The sequence below is a fragment of the Epinephelus moara genome, chromosome 6, assembly GCF_006386435.1.
Source record: "Epinephelus moara isolate mb chromosome 6, YSFRI_EMoa_1.0, whole genome shotgun sequence".
NCBI lineage: Eukaryota > Metazoa > Chordata > Actinopteri > Perciformes > Serranidae > Epinephelus > Epinephelus moara.
Window position 1 is genome coordinate 24208047 of NC_065511.1, and position 17782 is coordinate 24225828.

Here is a 17782-nt window from a genome sequence, read left to right on the forward strand (position 1 = left end):
GAAACACTGACAAACCTGGATGTGTGCTCAGATGGATTCAGCTTCTCCTCTCCCTCATCTTCCTCTGATGACCATTCATAGTTCAATTCAAAACTTATTTTAGGAAATAAATCCATATTTTTGGCTGTTTGACAGTGGATGAATTAATTAGCCTACAATGCAACTGCTGACACTAACTGACACTAACCGTCAGTTTTGATTTGATTGTTGATTGCAATCAGCTGTGAGGCGGAGTGATACATACACAGTGAAATAACCGTGATGTTGTACCTCCAATATCATCACGGTTTTACTGTCTCTCGACCAATCAGATTGCAGGGCCGGAACTAACTGTTGTATAATGTGCAACATCCCCAGAAAATATCAGACTGATGCTATAGAATATTACAAAACATTTTGTAGTATGTTTACATAATTATGTAGATGAGTTTGTGTGAATAAAAGTGCTCTCTCACACACACACATGGTAAAACAGGCTATGAGTGCACTGAGTATGTGTCCACTCACCAAGCACAATAGCGAGCATTTGTGTCGCCTTCCGCTCCTTCTGCTGCGACAGCCTCCCTCTCACCCTCTCCTTGGTGATCCCCCATTTCTCTCTCCCTCCGCTGCGCTCCCTCCATCCCTCGCGGCCCCTCATGCCGTCGTCGAGGGTGGGTGGGCGAGGCATCAGGGCCGATTTCGTCACGGTGGAGGGAAGAACCGGGGCGGGTCCAACTGAGATGGCCAGGGAGATCCTGGCCCTTCCTGAGTGGGAGGAGGTTTGGGGAGCGGGAGGAGGAGCCAGGCTCTGCTCGGTCTGGGGCAGGAACTGACCCGGCTCCACTCCGAGGGGGTGAACCACCGCCTCTTTCACCAGGGTCTGACACACAGAGAGGGGGGAAGGAGGGTGGTGAGGGAGGTAAGCATTGGGGGACAAACATAGGCGTGGATGCTTGGTTGTAAAGGCGAAACAAATGCGAAGGAAGCAGGACATTTGTGGATGTAAGAAGGAGAAGGGATGACAGGAAGCAGAGCATCACTGTAGCGGCAACAGATTGTAGGAGAAAGACAGGAAGGTGACAGCGACGAGAGAGAGGTTATTTGTGTTGCTGAGAGACTCACCACTTTCTTGCGCTGTGGGCCTGCGGTGGTGGGCCTCAGGATCAGGGTGCACAACTTCACATCCTCTGGTTGTGTACACTTATTCTGAAAGAGGAGGAGGCAGCATGTAAAATATATTCTTAGGTAAAAAAAGCAAAACCAGTTCAGGATTTTTGAAGTTGATATTGATATTCAAAGAAAAGAAAAGACAGCAATTAAAACGCACTGGCTGTAAATCCGCTAATATAGTGAGAATGCCAATGTACTGACCAGGGATTATTCTAGTAGAAGATGACAGCATTTACAAGACTATTTAAAAGATATCGGTGTAATACTGGTCTTGTTCTTACTGGCCTAATGAGTGAAGCCTCCGTAAGGGTTAAAGGTCCAGCGTTTGGGATTTAGGAGCATCTATTGATGAAAATATATTTGATATTGTAGCAAGTTGGGGCTTCTTGCAGCAGAGAGACGAACTCTGAACCAGGAAATTTTCTTTACTGAACCATACCACATCTTCTCATTCAACTCTCTGACAGCAACACAGGCGCTAGGTCCCTGACGTTCACGCACAAACTAACTTATGGTGCAATATGTCACAACATTAACTGTAACCCATTACAGCCACTGTAAAATGCATGAACTTTAATCACTGCGTAATAGGTAACGAGAGTGATTTAAAACACATTTAAACACAGTTTCCTTCAGCTTATGGCCTTAAACACATTGTCTCACAGCATGCTGGGAAACTTCACCCATTCAGTCCCCAACACGCCACATTATTAATAACTACGGTCCTCATTCACCTACCATTCTCAAGAAGAGATTTCTACTTGAAACCAACTTTTAAAGATTCTGAGATTCACCACTGCTTTCTTATTGTTAAGTAAGAACAGAATCTACACACACTTGAGAACATTTTCCACTGACATGTTGACATGAAAAATTGGTTATTGTGCTTTCTTTAATGCTACAGTTGTATACTATTCTAGGATACTCTTACTAATTATTTAAATTGTTTTACAAAAAGCATCATGGTCTTTTAAAATAAACTCTACACTAACACTTACATTAGTTATGATAATTGGAACCATGCCATCTAATAATCAGTGGTTGATCACTGGCAGTTTGCGTGGGCGGGACAAAAGTGGCAAAGCAGCATTTCGAGTGAGTTATTAATAACTTGCACTGCAAACGCTGCGTGAAATAGTCAGGCCTCATATCCTCTCTCACCCTCTCTCTGTCTGTCTCTAAACACACACACTCACTCCTCGTAAAGTGCGTCCTCAGGCTTGACAACTGCATCACTGTAATGCATACAGTGTACAGTTTGCAGGTCGGGTGGTTAATTAAAGTGTATTTTTAGCATCCCGTACATCTTTTTTAGATATTCTATGTCCACTGCTGACGCTACCAAATATGACAGCTTGTTTTGTGTTCACTTTTTCCAGAAGCACCTCCACTTCACAACAGGAGGTTTTGGGTTGTAGGTTGGAGTCCGGTGCTCTGCCCTCTCTGGACTTTCAGCTGTGCATTCTTAACTCTCTCAACTTCTTCTTCAGTTTCTGTGTGCACACGAGCCTGTGATCTCATGGTCTGTTATCGGGATTTGCAGGGTGTTTACCTATGCTAAGAACACAACAACACAAGACATCCAGACTATTTCCATTTCTTTTCAGATGCTTCTTGTTTTGCACTTTCCCCTTTGCTGCTGTAATAATGCAAATGTCCCCGCTGTGGGACTAATAAAGGTCTATCTTATTTCATCTAGACTGTTTCTGTTTGATAGAATGGTGCAGAGTCTTGAGTGTGAATATTTCATTCACTAAACATCCTATAGCTTCATCGAAATGCTGAAGCGAGCTGATACAGAATACTTGATGAGTGTGTCAGAGGTTTTAAAATATGGATGATGGAAGAGCAAACGCTCAATTAAAAGCAAATTTGGAAACTTCCGAAGTGATATTTTCAAACATGAAAGTTACGGACTTCATCTCAACTTTCTTTGGCGATACACTCTATGATGGTGCAGGCCTGTGGGTCGACATCTATCAATGCCAAAATTTGCTGCAAGAGAAAGGGGACAACACACAGAATCATCCAAACAGCTGATGATCGAGTTGATGTCCAAATCTTTGACCCTACCTTCCTGTGTCGATGACCCTCTCCCCCCTCAGCCACGCTCTGTGCGTGCAAGCTGTGTCTGCGCGGTGGGGCGGTGCGTCTGCCTCGTTTGCGCAGCACCACACAGATCTGCGCATACACCAGCAACGTTACGATGAAGGGAACGTAGAAGGACGCCACAGATGAGTACACCACAAAGGCTGGATCGGCAAAGCTGCACGAGGTTCCCTCCCGGCTGGCTAATGCAGAGAAGAAGAAGAGGAGAATGCAAAGAATAAATATGGTATAGAAACTTTTTGAGTCTGTTATATGATTTCACTGTTTAATTTCATTTTGTCATGCTCTTTTATGATCCAGGAGCTTGTTTTAATCCAAAATATGTATGTTAAAGGGATAGTTCAGAGTTTTTTAGGCGGGGTTGTATGAGGTACTTTTCTATAGTCAGTGTCCACAGTAGCTGTCAGTAGGCATGCATCTAGTTTCATGAAGCAGACACGAATACCTCAACAGAAGCTAAGCAATGTTCTGCTTTGGAAGGGTCAGCGACAGAATGTATCTCAGTCACCTAAAAATAAAGAAATCCTCTTACATCTACAATAAACAGCATTTTGTCATTGCTGCCATAATCAATAATGTTTTGTATCTAACGTCTCTTCTATAAGCTGCTGAAAGTCTAACCCAAACAGCTGATCTTTGGTGTAAAACAGTGCGTGGCACAGTTGTGCTTATGCGCAGGAATATGGAAGTTTCAAGCTGAGAAACTGTAGTGAAGAAGGAAAGGACATTCTGATGGCAAGCTAAAGCTGGGGAAATATTCTAAATACAGCATCCACTTAAACTGATATAAAATTTTTGGGTGGACTTGTTTTTAAGTGGCTAAAATACATTTTGCTGCTGCTTCCTGTCCACAGCAGTACACTGCTGAGCTTTGGTGTCTGCACTCCTGTCTGGTTCTCCAAACTTGGGGCATGTAGACAGCCATCTACTGCTGGTAATACACTGACTATGGATAAGTACCTTATGTAACCCCACTTCAATAAATCAGAACTAACCCTTTAAAACAGGGGTGTCGAATTCATTCTAGTTCATGGGCCATATATAGCTCGATTTGATCTTAGATGGGCCGGACCAATAAAACCATCGCACAATAACCTAAAGTACCATCAGCTCCAATATTTTCCCCTTTTTTTGTGTAAAGAATTACAAGTACATTCTGTAGACGTTCATCCTTTTATGAAACAGATAAACAGCCTGAGATGTCTTAAGAAAAATAAGCGCAATTTCAACAGTATGTCTCAGCTTTTCCACGTCTCACTGTCATTACATGTGCATTTATCCACACATGTCCTGATACAGATTCTTTTAAAGTGAAACTGCTGATTGAAAATATTTTACAAATTGTCCATTATCTTTAAACATGGTCACAATAAGTATTCAATGTTATATCAGAGAACTGTATCCTGCTCAGGGTGGAAAGTCTCTGAAGCAGAATTTTATATAAAGTAGGCAACACATTGTTTAACTTGCTCCTGAGACCTGGCACCTCTTAGTCTAGTCATCTAGTGGGCCAGATTGGACCCTTTAATGGGCCAGTTCTGGCCCACGGGCCTTATGTTTGACACCCCTGTTTTAAAGGTTTGTTTGACATTTTTGGTAATACACTTATTTTTGCTTATTTGAGGAGTTCAGTACCACTCTCTCACTCTCTGTTACACATCCAACCAGGGGATGTTAGTTTAGTTTAGCAATAACATTGGAAGTTTTTAACATTTACACTTTTGTTTTTGGTGTACTACACAAATAAGATACGACATGTAATTAGTTTGCTAGCTTTAGAGGTGCTATCCATTTCCCGCTGCTTCCAGTCTTTACACTAATAAACTAAACTGTTTCCTGTTATACTTTGCAACTCGTGTCTCCTCTCATTTCACATCACTTCACTTCCTGCCCCTGTGTTTTCCCTCCCACTTCACCTGTGTCTAATTGTCCGTTGCGCCCTGATTAGCCTCGCCTGTGTCTCGTTATCCTAACCCTCACCAGAGTATTTAGTGTGTCAGTTCGTCTTAGCTCCTTGTGTGTCTGGCGTTCCAGCCTTTTGTTTCCCTGGGTCCTTTTCTTTGTTTTTTGGATTAAGTCTGTTGATTGACTCTGCCTCTGCCTCAAATGATTGACCCTCCATGTACTGAACCTACCTTTGACTAGTAAAGACAAATGTGTAAATGTTATTTTACCCCAACTGTCTCCAGAGTCACGCATTGGAGTCCACCCTCACCTGATTCACCAGTTGTTATAGCACATATAAGAGAGGTATCTATTTTCACATTAACTCTTCCCAAAATATCAAAGTATTTTCTTGAATTACAAAAACAAGACCACTCTAAAAACTGAGCTTTAACATTCCTTGTTGACCTTGAAAACAGCAGCTTACAAAATAATCACACCACAACGTCAATTAAGTAGCTTTTATGGAGCTTTACAAGGTATCACATGATCTTCACCAGAAAATGGAGTTCACCTAATTGTCATGACCCAGGAACTGAACGGCGATATACACAACAAGTACCTTTCTTGTGTTGTAATCTATGAGCAGCCTTTTTCTGAGGAGACAGAAAGTACTGAACTCACAACTGAGGCTGTCATCTCACTCACAACTTCTTATTTCCCACTCAAGCTGTTTGCCTCCAGTTCAATGAGAGCACATTCACATTACATCTCTCTTCACAGCTGCCTTCATTAAGGCAGAGGTTATCAGCTCAGCATCTTCTCTCCTGCTCTTTATGTGAGACAACAAACGAATGGAGGATTATGTGTGCCCACTTGTGTGCGGGGCAGACGTCACCTGTCATTCCCTCGATGAGAACAACATTCAGGGAGGATTACTGAGCCACCTGTTTATTTGTGCTAATGGATATTTAAGTATAAAGGCTGCTGACTGAGTGTTAAGGTCTGTTGACTGAGCACATGCATTGGATTTGTTTACTATATGTCATCAAACATTGATAAACAAATTCCAGGACAGATGGATCGGGATATTGCAGAGTCTGTGTGTGCATGAGAAAGTGTGTATGCTGCTCTATCAGTGAGTGAAATTACACCTCAGAGAATGATGATGTTCAGCAGAATACTGCTATGATAAGACAACATCCTTTAACAGCTGCAGATTAAACTAGCCAATCTTCCAGTTCCTAATTAGCATACATTAAAGGAAGATACTTTTTGTGCCTTAACCTGCATTAGTGTAAAACAGGTCCATAGGCCCCAACAGCAACCACCATCATGAATACATGCTGAAGCCAAAGTTCATGTAGTGGTTTCTACAGTAGACGCTGCACTGCAACAAATTCAATGGAAGAGAAATGAAGGATCCCAAAATTCTTTCTTGAAATACAAAATCATTTTCCCCCTAAAAAAAGTCAAGCCTTAATGTGTGGCTAGAGGGCAATTAATAGTTTTGTTCCTTCAAAGGAGGTCAATGACCTGACTATTTAAACTTCTCTGTAGCATTTTATTAAACTGGTTTTTAAATCAAACTGTCACTTGTCCGACGGCATAATGGAAAGTCTCTATGAACTGTGCCCTCTTCTGATTAATGCTGCAGTCAACACAGACGAGTGCTGAAGTGCCTGTGCAAAGTTTGCAGTTCCTCTAAATCAGTGGTCCCCCCCCCTTTTTGGCTTGTGACCACTCAAAATGAAGCCGTCATCACAGGTTATAGGCTCAGTGTGGACACGAGCTGTAAGGTGTTCAACAAAGAGTGATTCTTCTTCTTGACTTGACTGATTAATCACAGAGCGTGTACTTAATTAGATTAATTTTTAAAATCGGTTGACAGCCCTAATTTATTTATGTATTTTTTATTCTTGTTATCAACTGAGGACCCCTCAGATTCTTAACAGGACTCATTTGGGGATCCTAACTCTCAGGTTGGGAGCAATGGCTCAAGATGCTGTCGTTAAGAAAACTCAAACTAGGGGCCCAGTTGGACCAGAAATTTTGGAACCAAATCAGTTCATTTAAAGGTCTACTATGCAGGATTTTATGCATTCTAGAGACTTATACAGAAGTAATCCCTCCCAGTCATCACGTCTGACCCACTATAAGTGTGTGGTGGTGTATTATTCTGCAGAGACTCTGCCCTCAGCCTGTATTTTCTAATTTTCTCCTTATTTTCTGTGTTTGGATGTTTGTGGACGTACAGCCCCACAGCGCTCAGGTAAGGTTGGGGCTTAGTAACAAGATGGCCACCAGGTGCCAAGCTGTAAGCAGCAGACATCCAAAAGACACAGTGCTGAGAAAAAGGCAAATATAGTGAGGTGAAAACCAAAGGGAGGGTTTCGCTGGTGAGGTTGTTCACAAACAGCAACCAACAATCCTTCAGAGTATACCTTTAAGTGGAATCGCTACGATCAGTGGATTGCTGGTGAAGGCAAAGTAAACATGAGGACGTTAATGAATTCCTGCTGTGCCACTTTGTGGAGTGACCAAGCACTAAGACTGTATAAGTGGAGCTAACTGGAAAAAAAAACAACAACAACTAATAGGTGGGCAGGAAGTTGAGAGGAGGGATCAGATTTAGGTGTTACCTGTGTTGTTGAGTCCAAACAGCAAAGGACAGGAGATGGCAAAAGAGAGGAACCACACCACAGCAATCATCACCGCCACCCTCCTCCTGGAACTGTATCTGGTGTTGTAGAGCATCGGCATGGCCACTGCTGTGTATCTGTAATAGCACACAGACACACATCAGCCCAGTCACAAGAAGAAGATGTTGGCGTTTAGCGTTTCAACGTATCTGCTACATAATATACAAATGTAACATATCTGTGGTTTGCAGAAACCTACAATGCAAGCATTTATTTTGGTGACTGGGTTGCATCGATAGAAACAAATATGCATAAAGCACATAGAACACACATTGGCATGCCTCTCACACACTCACTCATGGTGGTACAGAGTAAACACATTGATGTGTCTTCAAACTTTATTATCCCATTGAAATTTTCACACATTCATTCATTCATTCATTCATCTTCTAACCGCTTCATCCTCTTGAGGGTCGCGGGGGGGCTGGAGCCTATCCCAGCTGACATCGGGCAAGAGGCAGGGTACATCCTGGACNTGCATAAAGCACATAGAACACACATTGGCATGCCTCTCACACACTCACTCATGGTGGTACAGAGTAAACACATTGATGTGTCTTCAAACTTTATTATCCCATTGAAATTTTAAAGTAAACTTCATACAGAACACTGACAAATTCCCAGTTTCCCCTCAAACAGACAGAGGCTGTCACTGCCTGTCTCACAGCCACAAGGACACAAAACACTCACACAGATACACACACACACACACACCTGTCAGCATGTGTCAAAACCAATTAAGAGTCGTCTGCTTTAAGGGCAGATGTGTGCAGTCTCCTTCAGCACACTGCTGTAATCACGACTGCGAGCAGAAAGTCACGGACCCAAACACAGTTACCCGAGACTCTACGGATGAAAGTCAGCTTTCAATAGATTCAATTTCCAGGAAGTCTTTGATTTTTCAGGATTCAAAACCTGCAACAAGCAGTCTAACTGAATTGAACTGAATAAGAATATTGGAGACAATCACATTAGTTTTTCTACCTCAGGAATATATTAGCCGTGAAGACATCCTGTAGGAATTGTGCAGGCATTGAGCAGGACTCAAGGGACAAGCCAAGGGACTTGGCTCGGGAACCGGAGGGTAACTGTTCAAGTCCCTGTATGGACCAAATATGGAGCGTGGACTGGTAGCTGGAGAGGTGCCAGCTCCCCGCAAGGCACTGAACCCCCAACTGCTTGGGGCACCTCCAAGGCAGCCCCCTCGTTCTGACATCTCTCCGTTTAATGCATCTATAGGTCCTGTTTGTGCATGTGTGTGTATGACAACAGAATGAAAAAAATTCCCCTCTGGGATTAATGAAGTATAACTTCTTCTTCGTCTTTTTCTTAAATGGAGAAGATTCAGACAGCAAAGTGTGCTCTCAGGTTTTAGGTAGGTTTTGTGTAGGAATGTGGATATAACAGTGAGTTTGGTTAATCTACATTTTGCAAACAGGTAAATTCAAGCATAAAGTAAAAAGACAATATAAGGTTAAGTTTTAGATTTCAAGATTCGTAAAAAGACAAAGACAAAGATAGTTACAAGCTAAAGCCGAACTATAGGCCTCTCCAGGTAACGAGTATCATTAATACACGACGTGTCCCAGGCACAACATTTAGCTCCAAATCCACAAAACCAGCCTGAAAATGAAGAAAATCTGAAATGGTTGCATTAGAGTCAATGGAGCACAGCTGTGTTGTTGTTGGACCCTGGTCTGAACCGGGCCTATGCTACACTATGATTGGCCAGATTGGTGTCTTTTTTTTGGGTTAATGCTAATTCATCCATTAACTTTCTAATTTGGTGGGCTGGGTATGAAAAAGGCTCCAATTTCTACACTGATGGTCTGATGTGGACATAAGCACCCTCACATTAAGATGTCAGCACTTTCACCTTGTAGTCAATGTTTTATTTTAAACTGCAAGGGCACGAAGCCGAGACAAGTTTCTAACTGTAGTGTATATTTCATCGTCCACAGTTTGACAAACCAATTAGACTTTATCCTTAATCATTGCACCAAATTACACAAGTCTAAACCGGTCCAGCCTCAATGTGTCACTTTGTCAGAGTAATTAGGGCGCAGCTGCAGACAACCTGCCCACTGGGCGTCTGGTCACCTCCCCCTGGACCCATGAAGAGGGCATCAGGTGGAATCATCGAACGCAGTCTCCTTGATCTACGAAGAACAAACTTTAATGACGGCAGAGGGCATCGTGAAAGACACAGTGGAAACCTGTCATTTCCTGCTAAAAGATAAACAGATGACTACAGCATGCGGCTTCTGTCCTGCTGATCTGTGACAGCCGGATGATGGATGCATCTCTAAAGTTTATACTGGACGTTTGAGGTTTTTTTTTTTTTTTTTTTATTGAACACGTGTGTTGCATGCCCTTTGCTTAGCTCAACCTTCACCAATCAAGATCAAGGTTAGAGGAGAGTAAAAAGTAAAGACATATTATTGATTCACTGTCATCTTTGTTATTCTGGTCTCTGGAATAACAATCCCTGTGTAAATTATTTATCATCAACTATCTTCTTCTTTTTCTCAAATTGTAAGAGTGGAGACAAAGATGATGAGAGTGCATGTGTTATAAGTTCAATAAATAAAAGAAAAGAATAAAAGCAAAGAGACGTTCATCCAGTAAAGAGAGTAAACTAAGAGTTAAGTTAAAGGAAGACTCCACCTGTCGATGCTGATGGCGCAGAGGTTGAGGATGCTGGCGGTGCACATCATGACGTCGAGGGTGAGCAGGATGTCACAGTGGATGAGGCTGAAGTGCCACTCTCCCACCACCTTCAACGAAACACGCTGACATTATAATACACTTTTCCCCTCAGGACAATTTTTACCTCATGTACTTTCAAGGATTTTAATTTCTTCACTCATTTTGGCCGATACAGTGTGTCGTAATAGTGGTGCAGCAGTGTTAATATTAATGTGGCTGTATCACTCAGAGGTACTTAATATTTAATTCCATTTTTGTCTTTCCTTTAGGCCACCATGATTTATTTCTAAAGTGATCCAGTTTACCCACAAAGAATTTAAAAGTTTTTATTTTTCTCCAATATCACAATAAATAAAAGATGATGTGTTTACAGTTACACAGAAAAATATTGAATGTAGTCATTCGTTTTTTGCACACACACATTAAATATTCATAGTCTGTGAGACATTATTTGTAAATCGCAGTTATTTAAAGACTGACTTGAGGTTTTTGTATTCAGTGATAATTGGTATTAATGGAACAGCCCAGAGCTGAAACAATCAGCATTACTAATTACAACTAATTTGTACTAAATACTTAAATTAGTTATCCACAGGAAATCAATCTGCAACATTTCTGAAAATAAATTAATTGTTTGAGTCATTTCTTATGCAAACATATAAAACATTTTCTGATTCCACCTTCTTAAAGGTGACAATTTGCTGCTTTCCTTTGAGTAAGTTAGTTATTTTTGGGTTTTGGTCTGTTGGTTGGGCAAAATGAGTGATCTGAGTATGTCCCCTCAGGCTCTGAGAAATTTAGAGATGCAGTGGCAGATCAGATTCAGATCACAGATTACTTTATTAAATACTCGTAGGTAGATTTGTTTTGCAGTTTTTGGAGCGCAGGCATCCAACTTAACTAATTAAATGCAGATACTCAGGACAGGCAGCACTGACAATATTTACATAACACAAAACAGCAACAATCGAGTGCTTCAGGCTTCACACAACCACAGGAACCCTGAAAACCCATAAAGAGAAAACCTTAAAAAAAAGAAGCAAACAATACATCCTTAAACAGTAGGTGAAAGTTACATAAAGTTGCTCACAGAAGGAGTTTAAAATAAAGATACAACAACTCCATTAAAAAGCTAAGAGCACTTCAATAAATAAATAGATGTTCCAATCAAAAAAATAAAGCTGTGCAAAGTTTGCTATGTCTTGTTCACCTGAACAAAAGCAGCTGGAACAAAGCTGTTTCTGTAGCGCTTTGTTGTACATTTTGGGACTGCAAACCTCCGACCAGAGGGGAGAAGATGAAACTCTTCATGTAAGGGATGAGAGTGGTCACTGAAGATGGACTTAGCTATCCTCTGTAGCTGCCTGTTGTACAGGAACTCCGGACTGAGCTGTGATTCGCCAATCAGCTTCCCTGACCATCTCGCAATTTGCATCAGTTTGTTCCTTTGCTTCACAGATAAAAAGCCATACCATGACACCAAGGGAAAAGATAAAACGGACTCAATAACAGACAAATAAAACAATGTCATGATGATTTTGTCAATGTTAAAAGACGACAGCTGTCTTAAACAGAACAAACGCTGGTGTCCTTTTTTTACACACAGTCTCACAGTTTGTGTCAACATTTAATTTACAGTCTAAAATAGTCCCAAGGTACTTAAATGATTGCACAATTTCTACTGCCTGACCCTTAATGGTTGGTGGTGTCAGGTGTAGTGGGATTTTTCCTAAAGTCCATGATCATGTCATGTCATGTCATGTCATGTCATGTCATGTCATGTCATGTCATGTCATGTCATGTCATGGCGGTAGATACTGTACTGTAGAAGGATGCAACAGGATTGGAATCATGCAGGGTGCAACACAAATGTTGCAGGCACAGGAAAGTTTCCGAAACACTGTTGCAGACCAAGTGCATCCCCTCATGGCAATAGTGCTCCCTGAAGGCAGTGGTCCCCCAGCAGGACAATGCACCATGCCACACCGGGAAAAAAAAGGCTGAAGAATGGCCTGAGGACTGTGACAAAGAGCTCAAGGTGTTGATCTGGCCTCCAAATCCTAAGATCAGAACACGATTTAGCATATGGGACGCACCTTTACCCAACTTTGCAACACAGGACTCAAATGTTCAGCCGCAAACGCTCTGGTGCCAGACACCACAGGATTCCACGAAGAGGTCCTGTGTTGGTGAGAACAGGTGAGAACCAAGTGTGATCCAAGGAGGCCCATTGTGGATTGGACTTGACTCTTGGGTACTGATGCATCCCATGGATACTCGTTCAGATTGGGATCTGGGGATTTGGAAGCCAGGTTGACACCTTAAGCTCTTTGTCACAATCCTCGGACCATTCCTGAGCATTTTTGTGGTGTCACTGCCATCGGGTAGTGCTGTTGCCATGAGGGGGGTGTACTTGGGTTGGTGGAGCCTGTCAGGTGGCATCCATATCAATGCAAGGAGCCAAGGTTTCCCAGCAGAACACTGCATTGTAACGAGATGATCAATTTTATCAACTTCACCCATCGGTGCTTTTAATGCTGTGGCTGATCAGTGTATATTTCACATAAAGTGCCTGCTGGCAGGAGAAATGTGTTCTGTGCAACGCTCCACAGCTCCGTCAAAAATAGACAAGTCATGTATTTCATTAGCTTCAAGGACGCTTCTGCAACACGCTGTGGCGTGTCTGCTGGAATCAAAAGAATTGTCTAGAGTGGCCGTGGTCGCCCAGGGAGCTCTGCACTATGCTCAGAGCACTGTCCTTGTTTATGTCTGTTTTTTTCATTTGATAATCCCTGTTTTATTTAATCTCTTTGGTCAACATTTGTTGATTTTAAATATGGTCAATAAATAAACTTAAGCTGACTAATATGTCACCAACAGGATATTCCCATGGTCCAGGAACGTCCAATCAGTATTTGTGAACATGAGTTACGCTCTCTCAAAGCCAGAGACCAGAGAAGGAAGTCTCAAACTTGTGATGACATCAAGTGCAAAGTCTGGAGCTGCTCCATAAACAATGAACGAGAGTCAGATCCTCTGCACCCACAGAATGTTTGTTTTCTTTTTAATCCCAGATGAGATTTATTGTATTAAATCTGTTGTGAACCAGAAAATGTACCCATATACTCAGAACATTTCCCCCGGCTGCTTTCAGTGTCATTTGCAACATCTTTCCTTATTCACTGTCTATGGAGCAGCTCCAGACTTTATTCCCTCATGACATACAAAAATGTGTTTTAGCTCTCTACTTATTTGTGAGAGTTGTTCATGTTTACTAGTGTTTTTGGAATGTTTTAGACCACAGGAATAACATGTATGAATTGTAAAAATGGGTGTAGTTCCCTTTAAAAGAGATACTTTACTGACTTTCAACCAGCTCTGTGTCTCCTCAGTGTGGGGAATGTGTATAGATGAATGTTGTTAATGCAGCCCCCGTGCCATCAGCTCCCAGAGCTCCCCATCCGACCACCAGCAGAGATCCATCAGTTGACGCAAAAAGAAAAGTTTTGCTGGTGACTGGCGGGAAGTTCCCGTCGCTGCTAGCACCATTCATCTGCACACATTCCCCACACAGAGGAGACACAGTGCTGGTTGAAAATAGGCAAAATATCCCTTTAATATTTTTATTTATGTCAGAAAAGAGTGAAACATGTCTCTTTCCCACTGCCCAAGAAGATGTACTGTAGTCTAATGCCTAAATGTTCAGTTTACTATCATACGGTATATGACAAAGAAAAGAAAAGCAGCAAATGTTCACATTTGAGAGGCTGTAACCAGAGGGTGTTTGACATTCCTACTTGAAAAATGACAAATGATAAATCAATAATTAAAATAGGTGCAAGTTAATTTTCTGTGGATTGACTAATTGATAACTCAACTAGTCATTACAGCTCTATAACAGCTTTACCCATCCTCTTTGCCTTGATCAGAGATGCCAATCATACCCTATCATACTGAAAAATGGTTCAGCAAAAACAAAAGTTCTCTAAATATCAAAAAATCTAATTTCGTAATTTTCAGAAATAAAAATAAAAGTTATTCAAAGGAAGATGCTAAACCATACATTAGTAATATTGAAATCAATGAAGTTACTACTTTCAAATTCTTGTGTGTATTAGTATTGTGTATTAGTAGATGAACAACTGCCCTGGAAAGACCACATTGAGGTGGTGTGTAAAGAAACTATGAAGTTTTTTGGCATCATTAGAAAACTTAGCTCAATAGTGAATCAATTCTGTCTGATGACATGCTACTATAGTTTATTGTATCCATACATATCATACTGTCACATCGTTTGGGCCAGTACATATGCTTCTTCCCTGTAAAAAAGACTTCTAATTCAAATTAGACAAAAAATTTTAATGTATAAATGTATGTTTCAGAAATGTGCCATAGTTAATGTATTAGTTATGTTCATGTGTTATGTGTATGTGTCTGTCTCATTTATTATTATTTTCACCATAAGCCCCTTCAGGTTTCGTAAGTTTCCTGCATAATTCCTATCACGTTTATTTTTTAAATACTTGTTTTTAATCACATCTTGTGTGCTTATAAAATTCAAATAATGATATTATCAAAATAATCTGAAAATTTACCTATAATAAAAATAATTAGAGTTGCAGCCCTGGTTTGTTTAAACAGCAGTTATATTAAATTGAATTACCTAATATAAATCTGTAACTGCTGCTCTGATGTTTGATGTTTCTGTTTCTGTTTTGCACATGCTACAATGTACGATAAAGTTTATGAGGAACAAGCACACTATCCAAAACATTTTTATCCACTTTTAGGTCCCACTGCTTCCTGCTGAGTGTATATTTTTATGCTGATCATACAGAAATATAATGAATTATACAAAGCACACACAAAGTACACAAAATGCACACACACCTCCAGGTAGACGCCCCAGGGCATGACCAGTGTGGCCAGCAGCAGGTCGGACACAGCCAGCGAGACGATGAGGTAGTTGGTGGTGGTCTGCAGAGCGCGCTCCCGCGACACCGCCACGCACACCAGCACGTTACCGAACACCACGCAGAAGATGAGGAGCACCAGCAGCACCGCGTAGAAGTTGTACGGAGGAGAGGAGGCTGACGGAGAGCTGGTGCAGTTAGAGGACGTCAGCGAGGAGGGGGAGGAGGTGGGGAAGGATATGGGGGAGTATGAAGGATCATGGGTGACAAAGACGGAGAAATTGTGCTCAAGGGAGGAGAGAGGGAAGGAAGGGAGGGGGGTCTCGTCTGACTCGTTGAGAGAAGTCATGATCTTGCTCCAGTGGACATGGTCAGTCTGAAAATTGATGACACAAAGAGAGAAGAAGAAAAATAATGAGCCTGGGACCTTTTACTGCCCGCAGTGTACCCGATTCAGCATTTCACAATAGATCAGAAGATTGGCTTCTCAGTCTGACAACAGGGGAATGTAAAGAAAAGGTTATTGTGGCACCAGGGCCTAAAGTGTGTCTTTGGTCTCACCTCAGAGAGAGAGAGAGAGACAACTTAGCAAGACACCACACAGGACATGCATACAAACAAGGCCGCACCTCACCTGTGTACACACAAACATAGCCAGCATACACAGTCAAGGTCACCTGATGTTGTCGAAAAATCTGACTGAAACAGTGATAAAAGCTCTCTTAGATCTCTAAAGGTTATTTTTGGCCTCTGGGGCTCCAAAAGGTTGATGAAAAGGAGAAATTCAATTTGCTGTTTTGGTGCAAATAAAATCACTTTAACTTAAATAAAGTTCTGAAAGGTCAACAGACTTTACAAGTTTGTTTCAAAAAAGAAAGTTCAACTTCCAGCAAGATGTTATGTTTCCACCTGTTGTCTGTCGTCTTCTTGCTGCTTTTTCTAAATGGCTTTGGTGAAAATGAAGTGATAGCAACAGTGAGGTTTTCAATCTTCAACAATCAACTAATGTCCTTCCACATAAAATATCTGCAAAGTCATTTTTTTTATCCATCCATTTTCATCTGCTTATTCAGGGCTGGGTTGCCGAGGCAGCAGGCCAAGCAAAGCACCCCAGACGTCCCTCTCCCCAGCAACGCTTTCCAGCTCCTCCTTGGGGACGCCAACGTGTTTCCAGGCCAGATGAGATATGTAATCCCTCCAGCGTGTCCTGGGTCTAACCCGGGGCCTCCTACCAGTGGGACATGCCCGAAACACCTCTAATGGGAGGTGCCCAGGAGGCATCCTGATCAGATGCCCGAACCACCTCAACTGACCCCTTTTGATGCGAAGGAGCAGCGGCTCTACTCCGAGCTTCCTCTGGATGTCCAAGCTCCTTATCTCTAAGGGTGAGCCCAGCCAACCCACGGAAGAAACTCATTTCGGCCGCTTGTATCTGTCTCATTGTCTCATTCTTTCCATCACTACTCAGAGCTCATGACCATAGGTGAGGGTTGGGACGTCGATGGACCAGTAAATCGGAAGCTTCGCCTTCTGGCTCAGCTCCTTCTTCACCACAACTGTCCAGCGCAGCGCCAGCATCACTGCAGAAGCCGCACCAAACCACCGATGCATCTCACGCTCCATTCTACCGTCACTGGTGAACAAGACTCCGAGATACGCCTCCTGGGAGCCTCCCGTTGGAGGTGTTCCAGGCACGTCCCACTAGTAGGAGGCCCTGGGGCAGACCCAGAACACGCTGGATAGATTACATATCTCATCTGGCCTGGGAACGCCTTGGGGTCCCCCAGGAGGAGCTGGAAAGCATGGATGGATGGATGGATGGATGGATGGATGGATGTGCTCTAACATGCAAACTGTCTCAGGACAGGATTATGCATGGAAATTGAGAAAGAAATGAATGAGAATACAGATTGACCGTTGAGAAATGGATAATCCTGCAGAACAATTTAACTTTTTTTTTTTATGTTTTGAAACTTTCTCCGCAAATATAAGTGAAAAACCAAAGACTAAGGATGCTTCTGTTGGACAGTAAAGTTTACATCGCATAGCCTGATCCTGTCCCAAGCATACATACATATTGAACTTTGTCAGACCACAAGTAAAGCAAAATATATGGGCTCACTTTGTGCTGCAGCATTTACATAACAAGACAGATTTTCGCAGTAACGGAGCAACTGAGGACAAGAGAAGGAGGCACAGAGGATAAACATGGAGAAACATCTTAATCCATCAGTTATAATGAATCTTGCAGGAAAATGGCAACTTGTGCTTAAAACTCATCATCAGTAACTCCCTACTGAAGGTTCGTGTGTT

The 17782-nt window shown here is 42.0% G+C and overlaps 1 protein-coding gene across 2 annotated transcripts in view; it reads right to left on the bottom strand.

Moving 5' to 3' along the window:
• The window catches only part of drd2l (dopamine receptor D2 like), a 42869-nt gene that overhangs the window by 4718 nt on the left and 20369 nt on the right, over window positions 1-17782 (bottom strand). For both annotated transcript variants that reach the window (XM_050046776.1, XM_050046777.1), the window contains exons 2-7: window positions 15447-15845; window positions 10515-10624; window positions 7788-7924; window positions 3226-3443; window positions 1105-1188; window positions 508-862 (exon numbers count right to left, since the gene is read on the bottom strand). In XM_050046776.1, coding sequence (XP_049902733.1) covers window positions 508-862; window positions 1105-1188; window positions 3226-3443; window positions 7788-7924; window positions 10515-10624; window positions 15447-15818 — 1276 coding nt within the window. In that variant the 5' untranslated portion in view covers window positions 15819-15845. The remainder of the gene's footprint in view (window positions 1-507; window positions 863-1104; window positions 1189-3225; window positions 3444-7787; window positions 7925-10514; window positions 10625-15446; window positions 15846-17782) is intronic.